General features: G+C 40.0%; 1 protein-coding gene across 1 annotated transcript; it reads left to right on the top strand.

Annotated features, from left to right (window-relative positions):
* On the top strand, positions 1-15,641 carry clptm1 (CLPTM1 regulator of GABA type A receptor forward trafficking). The gene is made up of 14 exons (XM_050032904.1): positions 1-137; positions 4,361-4,506; positions 6,724-6,847; positions 7,066-7,224; positions 7,456-7,573; positions 7,987-8,072; positions 8,686-8,806; positions 8,942-9,186; positions 9,405-9,498; positions 9,604-9,794; positions 10,109-10,204; positions 10,693-10,828; positions 12,382-12,549; positions 14,428-15,641. The coding sequence occupies exons 1-14, from the start codon at positions 87-89 to the stop codon at positions 14,607-14,609; spliced, it is 1,917 nt and encodes a 638-aa protein (XP_049888861.1). The 5' UTR covers positions 1-86; the 3' UTR covers positions 14,610-15,641.
* Positions 15,642-17,814: the final 2,173 nt, after the last annotated feature.

The following is a 17,814-nucleotide window of genomic DNA, read 5'->3' as shown; positions in this document are numbered from 1 at the left end:
CGCTACAAACTGTCCTCTCGCGAGACGGAGCGCAGTTTCCCAGGCAGCAGTGTGGTGTGGTGTGTGCGCGATAGAGACAAGGAAAGATGGCGACGCAGGAGAGCGAAGCAACTAAAGCTACCGTGAGCAACGGCGAGGTAAAATGAATGACACTCTTGTAATCTGATGTGTTTTTAACGTCCACGGGAAGGCGGCCGTTTTATCTGTGTGAGCATTGAGTGAGAAACCGTTAACATATTAACGTGTTACCGATCGTTACACGAGCCTCAGTGACGTTGTCAGTGCCGGTTGGTTTTAAAACGACCCCCTCCTGCCGTTAACGAGAAAGCCTGGCTGTCGGCGACCAAATGTGCCGAGTGAGAGCGGCGGTAACCGTGAAATCTCACCTGAAGACGAACAGTGACACAAAAGTGACAAGATAATTAGCGGAGTCCATGTGTGTCGATGTGAGCCAGCTGACTGCTGCAATGTGTCAGTTAGCTATCACAAGGCCTGAACCTGAACAACGCAGCTTGGCTTCACTAACCAGGCCAGTCTCAAGCAGCTAAAACACATTTCTTATTTTCTGTCAAACCGTGTCACCTGACATTTTATCTACAGACATTACAGGGGAAACGTAAGGCTTTACTTACACGTCTCATGGCAAATGTTTATCCGGTAGCTCATCTTGTTAACAGTGACAAGTGAAGTGAATCACGCGCAGACATCGTCATATCTGTCTAACTCTGGAAATATTCTCTTAAATTGATCTTACAGCACTCGTTGGAGGTAAGTAGGACAGTTTGTAACCAGCTAGAAATGATTTCCGGAGTGACAAATGTCACAAGTTACCAGAGGTCACAGTGAATCATCAGTCTTCAGAGGCAAACCACTGCTCTGCCTTGTGATTAATTCAAAGCCTGTCAGTCTTTAGCCAAACAAACCCAAGCATTTCAGTATTCAGAATGCTGATATGCTCAGACAAATCCCAAATATTTGATGCCTTAACTGTATTAAAGACGGTCACAAGTAATTTCTGTCATTTGACCAATGTTGGTCGATGACTTGGTGTTCCTTTTTATGGTTTTGGTTTGTATCTAGGGTATTCTTGGCCTAAATTCAGCCTGTCATATCATTTTCATTACATTTAAGTCACGGAGCCCAGCATAGTTAAAGCTAAGGTAAATATCTGAGCATTGCAGAAAAACCCTTATGGTTGTTCACCTACACATACTGCTTTAAGGTATTTCCAGTAGGGCTGCAACTGGTGATTATTTTCATTGTCAATCTGGCGATTGTTTTCTCTATTAGTCCATAATTGTTTGGTCTATAAAATGTCAGAAAATGGTGCAATCCCAAACCCCAAGACGATATCCTCAAATGTCTTGTTTTGTCCACAACCCAAAGAGATTCAGTTTCCTGTTATAGAGGAATAAAGAAACCAAAAAATATTCACATTCAAGAAGCAGAAATCAAAGACTTATGACTTTTCTCCTGACAGAAAAATCCTCTAATTGATTAGTTGGCAATTAATTTAATAGTTGTCAACTATCTGATTAATCATTGCAGGTCTAATTTCCAGATTCATCTCATACAACACAACCATCTGGGTAAAACAACAGTAATAGCAACTTCAGAAACCTGCAACATATGAGCTTTTTTCTTTCTACAAGTGTTTTGTAAGTCGTTGGACATACCTTCAAAACAGTGGTTATATATTGCTTAAGAATTTTTGGGGTTTTCTACAGATGGTGGGATTTAGCTTTCAGGATAATGGATCCCTGGATCTTTTAATCAAATCTAATTGCAAAACACAAGTAGCAGTATCTAGGGCAAGAGTACAGTATGTGCTTAGTATCTCTTTATGTAGTAATAGCTCTGTCAGGATAAATGCGCTATTAGTTTTAGATGAAGCAGTTACTGTATGTTCTCGAGGCCCACTTCGGGTGAATCAAATTTCTGTGCTGTTAATCTAGGGAAAACACAGAGTAGCTACCAGTGCTTTTTATTTTCTTAGTTTTTATTCAGTATTTCTGCTGGGTATAGGTGGAATTGTATTGGCCCCAGCTCAGCACATATGAAGAAGTCAGTGTTTTCACGTCTAAAATGAAACCCATTTGAATTTCCCCTGTACTTAATGTCCTCCTCAATGTGAAAATACCATCTTAAATGTTGGCAAACAAGCATCGTAGCACAGACAGAAGGCGCTTTAACCATTAACACAGACTCAAGACAGACGTGCCTTTTATAACCTTATTTATATGCCCTATATTGCATATTAACTTGCTTCCTCCTGGAGGAGATACTGTCTCCATGTGTGATAAACAATCTCCACCTCTCTGTAAAAGCCTGACTTATCTGAAACTGTGCCCCCCTTTCTGTCAGACACGCACGTCCAGTGTGAAGCATTTACTCTGCACCTTGAATAGGTGGTTAATTGTTAATCCCTGTTCACGGTGTGTAAATTGTAAATTATTATCTTGGGGCCAGAACAGATAACCCTGTTTCCCTTGTTGAGCATATTGGTGATCCGTCTTTGTAATGATTATTACGTTGATCCCTCCAGGAGACAGAGATCCATGTCTCTGATAATAGCATTGTGTCTATTTTAACACAACAGGACATGGCATCCAGGATGAAAAGCTCTATTTTGAGCCATTTCATGGCCTTGAAATTGGGTTTGTGATGGTGCTAGGCCACTGGCTTATCACAAACATTCTCACTGTTCACTCATTTCTTGGTCTTCTTAGCGCTTTAATAACCTGTTGAGCGGAAAACATGTTTTATCCTGAGGTGCTGTTTATTTCTAGAGGCCAGTCTCTGGTATCCCTTGTGTTGGTGACAATGGGGGAGATTAGATGTTTAGATAGTGAATGAGTCTCATGACTTGGCATGCGCTTGTGTATTGTGTCACTTGAATAGAATGTTGCCTGGCCGGAGGGGTGAGGGGGGTGACATGGACATGCAGAAGCAAAATAATGGCAGACTTAACTGATCTTTAATATGCAAATATGCATGCTAGTATTTGAATGATATGAAGGCTCTATGAAGTCAAGACGTCATGGTCATTGCATTAAATAGTAGCCTGTCAGTATCAGTCATGATTGATCATTTAGTATTGTTTGCTCGAAAATAAAGGGTCGTACGTCATCTTTATATGTCCTGTAATTTGTAATCATCTTCAGACTGCAACCATGTTTATTTTTTATCAGTTAATCTGTTTAATATTTATTCAATCAAATTTTATGAAGTGTTATAAAAGTCTATAAAACATCAGAAAATGAAAAACAAATGCCCGTCTCAGTTCTCAAGAGCTGTATGCTATGTCTTCGAAGACCTTGTATCGTCTGACTAGAACAGTCTAAATTAGGGTGTAAGGACACATCAGTCTGGACTGTTATATTGAGTCACTGTTAACGATCCAATATTATTGATGCAAAGTGAAAACTATTTTGAAATTCCCACTGAACGTCTATGTCACCATTGCCGGCCAAGCGCACCTCTCTCTAAACATTCAAATGGTGTTAGCGGCCGAGCGCGAGGCAGAGACTGGCAGCCAAGCAGCCAAGAAAAAAAGACAATGAGGATTTTTGCTGATATCATCTTGTACCGATCGCAGGCCAGCCCCCATCATTAAATTTAATTGAAATCTTATCTTTGCAGACTTTGTGATAGCAACGAATATTGTATTGTGTCCAAAAAATTATATAATATTGTATTGTAATGAAACGTTTGTCTTACAAGCCTAGTCTTAACCCAAATCTATTCCATTTACAATTGTATAACCCGAGCAAAACAGCAGATCCTCTTATATTTGAGATGCTGGAGTGACAGAATGTTTGGCATTTCATCTTTTATTTGCTTAATAAAATTGTCGCAAATTAAATTTCAAATCTGCCATGTGTGTTATGTGCCAAGCACACTATAAATGTCCTTGCAAATCCCCTGCTGTAATTTTGTGTGAAACAAAAGTATTTTCCAATATTACTTCACATCAAGGAGTGGCAAATCTGAAATTTGTGTATATGACTTGCTTAAAACACAAAGGTCATTGGGCAGTCAATCAGTTTTGTGAGGTCAACATGTTAAAGTCTTGGATGAATTTGTCTCCTTATCTACACCATCAATCCTAAAAGCTGCACTATATCCTCCTAGTTTTGACTGTAGATCAAGGGTGTATCAGTCTCCTTTGGATTATATTGTATCATTATATCACCCTGTGATATAATGAGTGGGAGAGTCAGTGAGAACATGAGTGGCTCCTTTCTACTGCCAGTGAAGCTGTTCTTGTTTGATTACATACTCCATCACGTGATGCCATGTCTGCGCCATTATTATGCCTTTCCTTGGCCACACTGACCGTGTGTCTGTATGGTTGTAGGTGAGCAGCAATGGGACCGCTGCAACAACAGATGGCCAGGCTGTGCAGACAGCTGAAAATGCACAGGATCCTCAGCAGCAGCAGCAACAACAGCAGCAGCAACAAGCACCTAATGCGTGGCAGGTCATTAAAGGAGTCCTCTTCAGGTGAGTTTTTCTATTAGGCTTTTAATCTGGCTGGCTGGCTCTTTCTTTACAGGGGCAAGCCAGCCCACAGATAAAAGCTTACTTTGATACTGTGGTTTAATAATTAAAATGCATGATGTGATATATTATGGTGGTGTCACAATGCATATGAAGGCTGTGTTCAGCTCAGCTGGTCCACTCTGCTCCAGATCTCTGTGCAGAGATGTGTCTGCCTTTGACCCGATTTTGGCCTTTTAAAAATCTGTTCCCTAATATTTTTCTGCGCAAAATGCAGCATAGACAAACAAGACAAATAGTTTATTAATGGATTTTGATGTCTGTGTCGGTACACTCACAAGGGTATATTGGTTCTCCTTGGACATGGTGGGTTGACAAGGGTCAGATCTCTGGACAGTCACTGAACATTAAGTAAACCCTAATTAGAGAGCTGTTCAAAGGACAGTTCATAAGTGCTTCTTTCCGACTGAGGTAAAAAAAAACAAAAAGATCCTTCACCGTTGATCACTTCTACTTACTTTATTAATGACATATGGTCCACAGAATTACATCAGGTAAAAATGTACACAAGCAAACAGCATCAACACCAAAAGTAAGTAAGAGAAATCAACAGTGTATGGCATTTTGGGGTTCTTTTAGAATCAGAGATTATGATCTGATCCATCTAGCTACTCTGCAAGAACTTTGCAGTAAGTGTTACCTGACTGTTGGATGTCAGTTGCCTAGTGTTTGTAGATTGCAGTAGTTTTCAGGGCTTTTTAACAAGTAGTTTTAGTGTTATGCAGATTCAGGAATCACTAAATGTTGACCAACGCAGTCACACAGTGTCTCAGGGGCAAGCGTTATTTTGCACCAAAGATGCTCATGTGTGGAGCTGGTGGTAGCAGTACTTTTTTGGCTCCTACTTTGACTGCAGTTACTTTGCCAGCCAAACTGCAGCCACTGGAGTGAAAGCACTGGGCCATTTATTAGATTAAAAACATCATTTGTTATTAACCATTGAAGATACTAGTTTTGGCATTTAACATTTTAACACATTTAGGTATCCTGATCTGGGAAGGTGTATGATCCTCCATTAGTGCACATTCCTATTTCCAGCAGTTGTAATATAAAATTGCTCTCTTAGACATAGGATTGTAAATGCAATTTCAAACTAATCATTTGCCATAATTCAGCCAATTCAACAAAAATAATTACCACACAATTCTCCTTAAGCTGCAGCACCTAATGTAACTGATCTCTTGGTGCTGAAACAAATGTGGGCTGCAATAAAAACAACATGAAAATGCTTCCTTCTATCACTTACAAAATTACACATATGCAAAAGTGTGAATAATGAGTCAGCGAGTTGCAGAATTTTGCTGTGGTCAGTTTGCCTGGCTGTGATTAAATTTAGCTTTTAACATCTGTCATAGTAGCTTTGTCTGTGCAGGACTGAGATTTTGGTAAAAAACACGAAAATTCACGTCATGGTTTCAGATTATTTTGAACTCTTTGGACTGAGGAATGTGAATCCAAGATCTTGTCTGAAGTGGGTGCATAAATTTTTTGTGAGTGTGGTGTGCCGTCTGCACTACACCAAGCCATGGGCCTGCAGATAACAGTAAACAGGTGTAACAAAGAATCCTTCATAACAGATTTTTACTGTGATATCAGATAGAAAATGCTTCGTATGTCAGTTTTACTCATACCGACCAAAGAGGGATGTATCCATTGAACAAAACTAAAAACACACAAAGGAAGTTTGGCAGTAAGCCTAAAAATAACAGAAAACATAACAGTTCTTGATATTGTTTTAACATTTCGCAATGTTTTCTTTGCTTGCCACAGAGCACTCTGTTCTTCTTTCATTCCTAGTGTGTTTCTTTTGAATTGTCACTGATTTATGATGCAAGAAAAAGCATCTCTCTTAAAGATTGACTGTAATGCAGTTTGACTGGATACCGTTTGATCAGATTAGCCTCCTTGGGGTTTCACTCTCCTGTACCAGCTCTTCACAATATCAAGGGAAAAGGTCAAAATGAAATACTTTGTCTTAAAGTTTTTTTTATGCTAGTATATGCAGTATTTGTCCATTTACAAACAAATGTAAATATTAATCTAACTCATCACCCCCTGCTCTTCTCTTTTTATATTTTTTATCTGTGTTTACCCTCTGATCTTTGAGTATAATTCCTTATTTACTAAATTTTCTCTTCCTCTGACTCTGGTTTCCTAAAGAATCTTCATTATCTGGGCGATCAGCAGCTGGTTCCGTCGAGGGCCGTCCACTCCAGACCCTAACACGCCAGCAGGGGCACCCAGAGTACCTAGCAGGAACCTGTTCCCCAAGGACACCCTCATGGTATCACACCCGTTCCCTCCGTCCATTCCCTTTATCTGCATGGCCAGCTGTTTTTTAATTGAATTGAAGCTGTTCATTCTTACACACCCCTCACACTGTGATCCCCTCAAGTATTTGGACGGCAGACCAGTCTTATCTCACCTTTTCAGAGCAGCCGGGTCGCTCTCCCCCGACTCTGTAATATCATAAACACCTTTATTTTCTCACCATGCCTGCAGGACCTGTACGTGTATGTGTCCCAGGAGGAGGTGTTCTCCGACTTCAACAACACAGAAGCCCTGTTCTGGTTCCACAGGGACCTGGTCTATGGAGACTGGACCACTGGGGAGAGTGGGGACGGCTGTTATGAGCACTATAAGGAGATGGACATCCCGGAGGTGAGGATGACTGAGGATGTAGGGGAGGTGAAATGTGAGAGATATGCAGCAAGAGAGAGAGGTGACAGACAGTAGATGGATGGCGAGAGGAAACGGGTATTCGTTGAGGAAATGAGGAAGACAATGGTGAAGAACAGGAAGGAGGAGTCATTAATGAACATGACAGATTTGTAATGCAGATGCGTATTTGTCTGAAACTAATACTCCTTCCTGTTTTGTGTGTCCTTGCAGAAAGTGCAGCATAATGGTTCCCTTTACATGCACGTCTACTTCACTAAAAGTGGATTCCACCCGGACCCCAAACGCAAGGGGCAGTATCGCAGACTGGCCACAGTTCATTCAACACGAAGTAAGCACGTGTGGAAAACATACAGACTGTAAACTATAAACAAAGGTTATAATCAAAGACAGGGTTCCCACGGTCATGAAATTCCTGAAAAAGTTATTAAATAAGAAACTTTTCACGGCCTGGAAATGGTTTTGGAGAAGTTTTGATGATACATTGTTTTGGCTATTGTTTAAAATATGTTCATAAAAGTCCCAAAACATGTCTGACATTACTCAGAGTACGTTCCTTGTTTTAGTTATTTTTATAATCGCTATATAGGCCTAACATCATCTATTCTGAATTGACTGAAATGAAGTCATAGTAATGGGGTAAAATATGTGAAAGCTTTGAAAATTCATTGATAAAATTGTGTGGGAACCCTGTAATAGAATTATATATTTGAAGTGTTAACCTCTACTTGATTACCCTTTCAGTGCTGAATAAATTCAAGCGAAGAAAGTTTATGAAGACCAAGAATCTGCTAACAGGAGAGACAGAAGCAGATCCTGAAATGATCAAGGTCAGTATATTTTGTTTTACTTATTACTTTTAATCCTTATTTTGTACACTATAGAGCTATAGTAATAAATTGGCTGGGCCAGTGTATCACAGATATTAGCTCATTCAGACTTGTAAGAAATGGTATATATGTCATCTGATTAGTAAAATGATAATGCTAAACTAGGTTTAAGGTCATTTAGAAATGGTTTCAACACTACATAGTTGGTCCACCAGACAGCACTGACAAGTTTATTTTTATTAACTGTATGTTGTCGTCACAATAACACCACCAATCCATATTGATCGTGTCATATAGAAATAAATTTGAAATTTTTTGTTGTATCATTATCAGACTTCTCTGTCACAGATTTTCAGAAATATCAAAGTCATTATCAGCCTCAGAAACCCAGGGTCGGCCAGGCTATAGTACACTGTGTATAATGGATGTGGAATTGATGTTCTTGATGATCACAAAGTAGTGTTTAATCCTCGTTTCATGACATTGATTTCCAGATTAATCTTACAGAAACACCTGTTGTAGCTAATCCGGGGCTAATTATAGCAGCTACATGCTTTTTGCAGATGGTGTTGCAGCTCATCACTGACATGTCAAATCAAATGTTTCCTCACAGCGAGCAGAGAGCCACGGTCCAGTGGAGATTATCTCTCATTGGCACCCCAACCTCACCATCAACATGGTAGATGACCACACTGCCTGGGTCAAAGGCTCTGTTCCCCCTCCTCTCGACCAACGTAAGTACCTCCCTGTCACGTCTTTGCCCTTTACTGCACAGTGCTGTACACTTTTAAAGGTCCCAGCTACAACAGCTGATTAATGAGTCTTATTTTTTGTGTCAAACCATCTTTGTTACCATCTTCTATCACTAGATGTTAAGTTTGATGCAGTAAGCGGCGACTACTATCCCATTGTGTATTTCAATGACTACTGGAACCTTCAGAAGGACTACTATCCCATCAACGACACCCTGAAAACACTCCCACTGCGCCTCGCCTACTGCCCGCTATCCTTATGGCGTTGGCAGCTGTACGCTGCCCAAAATGCACGGTCACCGTGGAACTTCCTGCCTGAGGACACCTACGAGCAGTCTGATGAGGACCAAGACTCTGTTAAGGTAAGACATCAAGGGTCACAAAGACAGGAAGTAAAGAATTAGATGCAGTGAGATGGGAATGTTTAATTTTCTTTCTCTCTCCAAAAACTAATGTGTGGGCAGTTTTCTAGTCGTGTTGCTGCAGCTAAATGTAACCTGTGGACGTTCTGATCAAAGATAAAAACTGAGATTATGTTACATCTCTAACTTCAGATTAAAAAAACGCTCTCTTTGTTCAGGTGGCCCTTTTGGAAACCAACCCGTACTTGCTGGGACTCACCATTGTTGTCTCCATTGTGCACAGCATCTTCGAGTTTCTTGCCTTCAAGAATGGTAAGGTCACAACAGCTGGTCTGTAGTGAGGGCTTAACAACAAGAAATGGGTTACATTGTGTTTGTCAACCCCTTTGGCCTCAACTCGTGCCATCTCCTCCTCAGATATCCAGTTCTGGAACAGCAGACAGTCTCTGGAAGGCCTCTCTGTGCGCTCCATCATATTTGGAGTCTTTCAGTCTCTGGTGGTGCTGCTGTACATCCTGGACAATGAAACTAACTTTGTGGTGCAGGTTAGCGTGTTCATCGGCCTTCTTATTGATCTGTGGAAAATCACCAAGGTCATGGATGTCAGGGTAAGTCAGTGCAACTTTTTACAAGTGTCCTTTTGAGCCTGTACTTTTTTGGCTTCTGCCCTTTGTCCTTAAAAAATATTATATAATGTATTTACTAGCCAATGTGTAAAGATGATGTTTGGTTTAGATGACCAGTAATATCCTCTACAAGACTTTAAAACTAACATTACATTTGATGATAATATGCCTCACATGTTTTTCCTTTTGTTATCCAAATGCTAACCTGTTGTATCTGCACATTCTGTTTTGCATCTCTACTTCCTGTTGTGGCATTATTACCATATTCCAGTAACCACCTGTGTGTTTTTCTCTAGTTGGACAGAGAGAACAAAATCGCAGGGGTGTTGCCAAGATTGGTATTCAAAGACAAGTCAACATATGTGGAGTCTTCAACCAAAATCTACGACGATGTGAGTTAAATCCAACCTATATATTTTATATTTAAGTACATGTGCAAGGTGTCTGTAGGTCCTTAATAAGTAACAGGTCTTAAATTTGAACTTTTGAGGTCTTAATTGCCACAAACGTACCTAATTTTATTTATCCGTCTTTTAATTTTATTTTGGCAAAATGAGTCGAGCCTTTCTGCGTCAGTGTCCACATTTCTGATGTTTCAAATCTTTTACCGTAACACTGAACCTAAGGCTGTCTTTACTTTATACTTTGAATTAATTAATTTACTCCAATAACCATATTCTGACATAAACCTACCTTTGCACGGCACTAAATTTGAATGGCAAGAATAAGCAAAGAATGATTTGTCCAAGAAATGGTTAAAAATGATCTTGAGAATGTCTTAAAAGGCATTAACTTTAAGTGTCTGACACCTATAGACAGGCTGAATTTCTCATTACTTACTGTGTCTGATTAAACCTTTTCTCTCTTGTGCTGTGAACAGATGGCTTTCAAGTACTTGTCGTGGCTGCTCTACCCTCTGTTTGGCTGCTATGCGGTCTACAGTTTATTGTATGTAGAGCACAAAGGCTGGTACTCATGGGTACTCAGCATGCTCTATGGCTTCTTGTTAACCTTTGGTAAGTATATCCGAAACATTTATACACTCCACTCTATTACTTATTGTTTTGTCTTGTGTGTCTTGTTTGTCTCAGAGGAACATTTTTATTAAATGTCAGGTGGTGGAAATTTATGCACAAGCTAATCGCACCTAAAGGGGACTTAATGTACTGTAATGGTGAAACAAAAACATGTAGCATAACTGTGAAAAGGAGAAAATTTACCAGTGTAACTGCCCACGAATTAGCTAATGTGCATTAAGTGATGCAGTGAATGCTGTGCACAGCAGGTTATTACCTATAAATCAAAAATATTTCTGTATTTTAATATCTCTGTTTAGGCCTTTTTAAGAGCCTTTTAAATTGAGCGTCATAAAAGTACAGTTTACAAGGGTACAAGAAATTATTGCAGAAGGCTGTCGGGGTTGTAATTGAGTCAGTAAAAATTAATTTTTAGGATATGAAACAAGTAACTAATGAACAGAAGTGAAAAAAACTGTTGTTATATACAAGTTTATTGTATCCTAACAAATTTTGTTAGCATGGATAATCATTTTAAGCCCTTTTCACACATGCAGTATATGCCTAAAATGTTCAGGAACATTTCCAGCGTGGGGTCATGTGACAATGGGAGCAGCAGGGATCAATATTCAGGGGAATCTGTAACGCCACTTTCCCACATTTCAGGGAAAAGCTTTGTTGCAAATGAAAGCAGTAACATTGCAGGAGCAAGCGTGTAAAGGATTATTTTCACGTGGAGCAAGCTTCCAGTCACAAGACTCTGCTGATGATGTATTTGAATCTGCAACTTCTTTAGCATTTACGCCAGTGCTTTCATTGGTGATTTGATAACTGTCAAGTTACCTTCCTGACCTTCCTCCTTCTTCTTCTGATGAGTGTTGTGGCGGTTCACATCAATAAGTGTTGCATTACCGCCATCTCCTGGACCGTCTCTTGCCTCATCCATTCAGGCATAGCCATGACATGTATGAAAAGGCACAAGATGGGGAATGTTTCTGAATATAGAGCATGTGTGACAGTAAAAATCACCAGTGGTGCCTTAAAGGTTATCCTAGTAATATACTGGAGACTATATGTGAAAGAGGCTTTGGATGAAGCAGCACAGACACTTTTTCCATGGCTTTGTTAGGATTCTAACTTAATCCGAATATACAGTGTCAATTCGAAGTCAACATTTTATCTTATACTCATTGTTAGCGCTCTCTCTGGAACTATCACCATATTTATTCTCTGTATCATTGATTTAACTCTCTACTGACATATTGTGTCCAACAGTTTTGTTCCTGTTTATGTAAATCTATTTTTACAGGCCAGAGACAAAGCTGGTTATTATTATTATTGTCTGTCTTAATTATCCTGTCTCTAAGTGGATGTACATACAGCCAATGTTTTCACACTTGCATCATGGTTACGTATCCAATTCCCAACAGCCTCTGCTAATGTGCTGTGTATTAATAGACTTCACTCGGCCATGTTGCCTGCTGTCTAATTTACGGCCCCCTGTGTATAATTGTTTATATTTCCTTCTGTCTCTCTGTGTTTCTTGTTTTCAGGTTTCATTACAATGACGCCGCAGCTATTCATCAACTACAAAATGAAGTCTGTGGCCCACCTCCCATGGAGGATGCTCACCTACAAGGCTCTCAATACCTTTATTGATGACCTGTTTGCCTTCGTCATCAAGATGCCCATGATGTACAGGATAGGATGCCTCAGAGATGGTACGTTGTCCCTCATCTAGATGTTGTAGTTATTATTAATTTACCAGGATCAGGGAAAGTTAGATATTCACCTGGAACAGCTTGTGGGAACGTCCTTAAAGAAGCCGTTTTGAGACTGCAGCTTGGTGGTTTCAGGTTCAAATCATTTCCCAGCATGGTGGCAGCTAAAGTAGATGGACAGACACATTTGTTGTTTGTTTAAAGGAAAGGCAGTCCTTCTTTACGGCCTTCCTGTTTTGCCTTTAACACATTGACACTCGCTGTTACTCATGGCATTGTGTTTGATTTCCTGAACCCAACTGTCAACGTAACTGTCAAAATCACCATCAGCCTTCGATGTCCGTCACAGTATCAGAGGGACACAGACACAAACACTTAAAGGAATCATGGTGTTCATGTGTTTAATGACAGCAGTCAATATCACTACTCAACAATTATTTGAACTGTACATTGGACTAAACATTAGAACATTTCTACTTCACCATCTTCACCACCCTGGGAGCGTTTAAAAAACGCAGATATATTTTTGTCTGCTATTTGGGTGGTTGACGCGACATATTTTCCAACGCGCGCTCTCTGTCCGCTGGTGGGAGTGTGCTCACCTGTGTGTACGCGCATGTGTGTGTGTGCGTGCAAGGGCTGGGTATCGCCACTGATGATTCCCTTACTTGATTCCATTTTGATTCAAGGGGTCTCGATTCGATTCAATTTCCGATTCAATTTGATATCGATTTGACTAGAGATTTTTCTGTTACAATACCAATTTTTGCTCGTATGTGAAAGAGATTCTCAGAGAACTAATAGTGTAACATTTACAATGAGTTATTTTTTAAAAAGAATAAATTCACAACAGGAATAAAACTGAATATTTTATAACTAAATGTTATTTCTAGAGCAGCAACATTAATATTAAAACAGCAAAGTCACAATATAAACTTAATATCTAACTGGAAACAAAATAAAAATATCAATAAAACAAATCATATTCCTGACATCGCAGTACTGAGTGAAGTTTAGAAAGAATAAAGAACACAGACATCAGACAGTATCAGTCCTCCTTTCTGCCCACAGAACGCACATGCTTCCTCTCCCTCTGTCGCCATAGTCCTCCGCTCTGTCAGATTAGCATATAGAAAAAGAGTCACCTGGTTGAAAGGCACTGTCCAGGATTTAGCCAAGTTTTGATGAATCAAAGGATATTACAGTTCCTGATATCCCGTGGGAATCAGATGAGTCACAGAGGTTTTCCAGTTAATTTCCATCGCCTGTACAATGGCTAACAGGATGCTTGTTCAGCTGGTGCCCATTTTTCTCCGTCTTTATTGGATGTTTACTGCTGTTTACATTTGAAAACCTAGAGCTGGCTAGCTAGCGGCTGGTTAACTGGAAGTTGGGTTTTACAGAATGCTCAGTTGATTTTCATATCCGCATTAGTGACTCACATGCCACCTCTTTCCAAAGCAAAACAAAACAAAAGATCAGGTAGATAATAACAGCAGATAAACAGTGGTACAAACATACAGGGAAGAAGAAAGTATATTCAGTGAGAGGATTTGAGGAGAAAATTGCCTAATTTTCCAAAAGCTTAACACTTTTTTCAACTGTGCAATCATACAACCATCTCAAGCTGTCCAATGATGTCATCAGCCCAAAGCTGTAAACATAGGAATCTTTCCATCCCTCCCATATGTTAGCATATAGGTAATATATGCATTTTTACCGAGCTAATTGTTTGTTTTGGATTTAAAGATTTATCCGCTATAACTAGGTGGGCTTGTGCTTGATCATAAAAGGGGGAATAATAATATAATAACACTGGAATAATGTATTTAAGTTATACTTGTTTCTCACTGGACTAACCCGTTCCCTCTCCCGCAGACGTGGTGTTCTTCATCTATCTTTACCAGCGCTGGATCTATCGGGTGGATCCCAACAGGGTCAACGAGTTTGGCACCAGCGGAGTGGACCACATCCCGAACAACACGGCAGCGGCAGACGCTGCTCCTGCCGCAGCCGCCGCCATCACAGACAAACCACAGGAGGAGAAAAAGAACGATTAAAGCAAGACCCATCCTTATCTGCCTCACTGGCCCTTGCTGCTGGGGCGAAAGAGGACTTGTGGAAATTTAGGCAGGGAGGGGAGTCGTCGTTTAGCTGTCATGGACGCCACAACAAAAAAAATGCAGTTCAACTGTTCCCTCTGATTTCTGTGTGGATCCACAGAGAATCATATTCAGTGTAGACTTGGTAAATTCTTATTTCTGTTCCCCGCCCTCTCGTTTTGCAGTTCAAGTGAAGTTAAACAAAACGTGATGTACTGTATTCTGTATGATTTTTCGGAGGGTAACAATGTCTTGGAGTAGAGGTCGGGAGGGGAACGGGTTGCAGTTATACTACATTTTTTTTATACAGGGAAAAAAGAGGCTACATGCAGCTTTTTTTTCTTTGTGTAGATTCCTTGTGAATTTTTCTTTTCATTCCATGTGAGCACCGTGTTTTGGATTGCCTGGAAACTGGTGAGTAGTGCTGGAGGAAACTGGAAAGATCCTGAGTCACGAAGGGGGTTGAAAAAAAAAAAGAAAGGTGGTGACTGGAGACGAGACGGACGACCTTACGGGACACTACCCACAAGACAGTGACTACTACCCTCAATTTTAAACAAATGGTTAATGTTCTGAACTTGAACATAAAAAAATAACAGCCTTGTTGGTATTAATATAAATATATTAATATTGTCATTTACTTATTTTTTGTTTTTCAGTCACTGAAGCATTTTTTTTGTATGTCCTCGAACTGTACAGAATCTCAGCTTGTCATGATAATAATACCGATGTCAGATCTGTCTAGCAATAGCTAATTTGCAAGTCTAATTTTAATTTTACCCCCTCAGCCGGGCGTCTGATTTTCAAATTGTTTCACGTTCACGCTCCAAACCAGATCACCTCGACAGTCAGGTGTGTGCTGGAAGAATTACAGTGTCTCTTGTTTTAAATTTGAGTCCTGTAAATCCTGAAACAAAGATGGTTCCATGTTGGTACATATTAAATTTTGATTCATTCATGTTTATAGTAAAACTTAAGTGTGATTTAAAATGTCTATGCAAAGCTTTTTTGATTTTACTCTGGCTTTTATGCACCATTCTGGGTCCAGAAACATTTTTGCATGAAACTCTTTTGTCACGATTTATTTTGAAGTTACAGGAGATACAGTTCATTTGTGCGTACACAGCATTCACATCGATATGCAGTTCGATCTTATACTCTTTCACCCTGAAGGCTTGAATTATAGATAGCAGCTAATGACATCATTATTGAAAGCAATTATTTTTCCTGGTGAAAACGTTTATTTTTGAAAAACTAAAAGGCCAGAAGTGTCAAAGGATTCTGTTTGCAAAGAATAATATTCTCAGTCAGGAGGCTAAAACCTGCACATTTTCGATTTTGCTCTGAAAAGTGACTCAAACAATTAATTACAAAAGAAGTAACGTGAAATAATTTCAGCTGTATTTGAGTGTGATCAGTGTACATTCACATGACAGGCATGGTCAAAACGTGGGTGGGGGGGTTGCAGTGACTCATGATGTTAAAGATCCAGTGTGTAGGATTTAATGCATCAGCGAAGGGGTTGCGGAAATAAATGAGGGCACAGTCAAACGAGTGAATGTTGCAGACGCAATATTTGTGTTGAATGTGGGCATTACCGTTAAGTGACAGACATGGAAAGTTGGCTTGCTTAAAAATTCTGGGGTATGATGTTATAGGTACATTTAGAATTTTCTTTTGTTCCATACCTGACTCACTGCCAGCCAGCCAGCCAGCTTCTCTCATGTGGGCCAGTTTGCATTTTTTAAATGGCCAGTATCCTACAATTTCGACTGGTTAGACATGACAACAGTCCTCCATATACTTCTTTTCTATTGGTTTGGGCTTTGACTCCATCAGTCAACGGTCACCAAAGTTGAACTCCCATGTGATGCAGAAATGCAAATTTGCTTTGCCACCAGAAGCAAATGTTTTTGTCAGGCAAATATTGATTCATGTGCGACCATGCCATGTGTGCCAAGTGTGTAGAAGGGACTTGTGGTGGCTGATAAGTCAATGCAGATGGCCCTGTCTAGAGCCAGTGTTTGGTTTCTCTGTTCTGGGATACTGAGAAACAACATGGCCGACTCCACAAAAAGGGGACCTGGTCTGTATGTAGATATAAACGGCTCGCTCTAAGGTCAGGAATGAATATTTTGTACCATTTCTGCTAATAGATGCCCCTAAATCCTACACACTGGACCTTTAATCACAAAATGTGTGTAACTTGAGGCTGAATAGTGGTGTTTGACACCGTTGGCATTCACCTGTACAACTAGGTGTAAGCAGGAGATGTTAAAGGTAGTATCACATTGATATTCCAATATTGACCCAAGCCTCTTAATGTACTGGTTCCCAACTGGTGACCTGCAGGTTGTGTGTGTCTGAGGAGTTAACACAAAGAGTTACTTGATGTGATTGTTCATTTTAATCGCTTTTAGAGTCCTAAAGAGGTACAAAGAAGTAAAACGTTTCATATTTATCAAGAAATTTTCTTTAAATATTAAGGATGTTCTCGAAGGGATCTTCTAAAGACACTGACCATGTGTAGTTTTGCACTTTTCTTTGCATAGTTTCGATCCAGGCTGCCTAACACTTTACTGAGATCCCCTTTTTTTGCCACAACTCTAACAGTCTTGTCTGCAGCACTAATCCAGGTCAGATGAGTTATGTGTGTGTGTTTTTATGACCCTGACTGTTGACTCACTGCTTCCTCTAAACGCCTCAACTTTCGCTTTCCATTTCCTTTAAACCGCCTGTCCCCTGTGTGTCCAGCAGGTGTCAACACTGCGCTTCATAAACTTGAGCAAACGGTCTAAAAAGACACCGGGTCACGTCACTGTTTTTAAGGGCAGTTACTAAACGTGCAGAGAGCCTATTGGTCTGGTTTGACAGCTTCAGTTATTCATGATAAAAATAGGAATTCCCACTTCTCCATCAGTTTGTCGGAAACGGTGGCCGAGGCGGGATGGTGGCATGATGCAAGACCTCAGTAGTGTCTCTGTGTCGGAGGAGCTGGGTCTAACTAGCCTGGATTATAGTGGTGATGTGTGTATGTGTGTGTGAAAAAGTGTTTGCCCCCTTCCTGATACTTTTTTGCATGTTTTCCGCCCTTAAATGTTTCAGATCATCAAACAAATTTAAACATTAGTCAAAGATAACACAAGTAAACACAAAATGCAGT

The sequence above is a fragment of the Epinephelus moara genome, chromosome 2 (genome assembly GCF_006386435.1).
Source record: "Epinephelus moara isolate mb chromosome 2, YSFRI_EMoa_1.0, whole genome shotgun sequence".
NCBI lineage: Eukaryota > Metazoa > Chordata > Actinopteri > Perciformes > Serranidae > Epinephelus > Epinephelus moara.
This window is presented reverse-complemented; position numbering and strand designations above follow the sequence as displayed.

Bases quoted from the DNA above. Each gene is read 5' to 3' on its own strand.
- clptm1 (XM_050032904.1), top strand. From the start codon at position 87: ATGGCGACGCAGGAGAGCGAAGCAACTAAAGCTACCGTGAGCAACGGC. The intron at 138-4,360 runs GTAAAATGAATG...GTATGGTTGTAG, and splicing joins CTACCGTGAGCAACGGCGAG to GTGAGCAGCAATGGGACCGC. The intron at 6,848-7,065 runs GTATCACACCCG...CCATGCCTGCAG, and splicing joins TCCCCAAGGACACCCTCATG to GACCTGTACGTGTATGTGTC.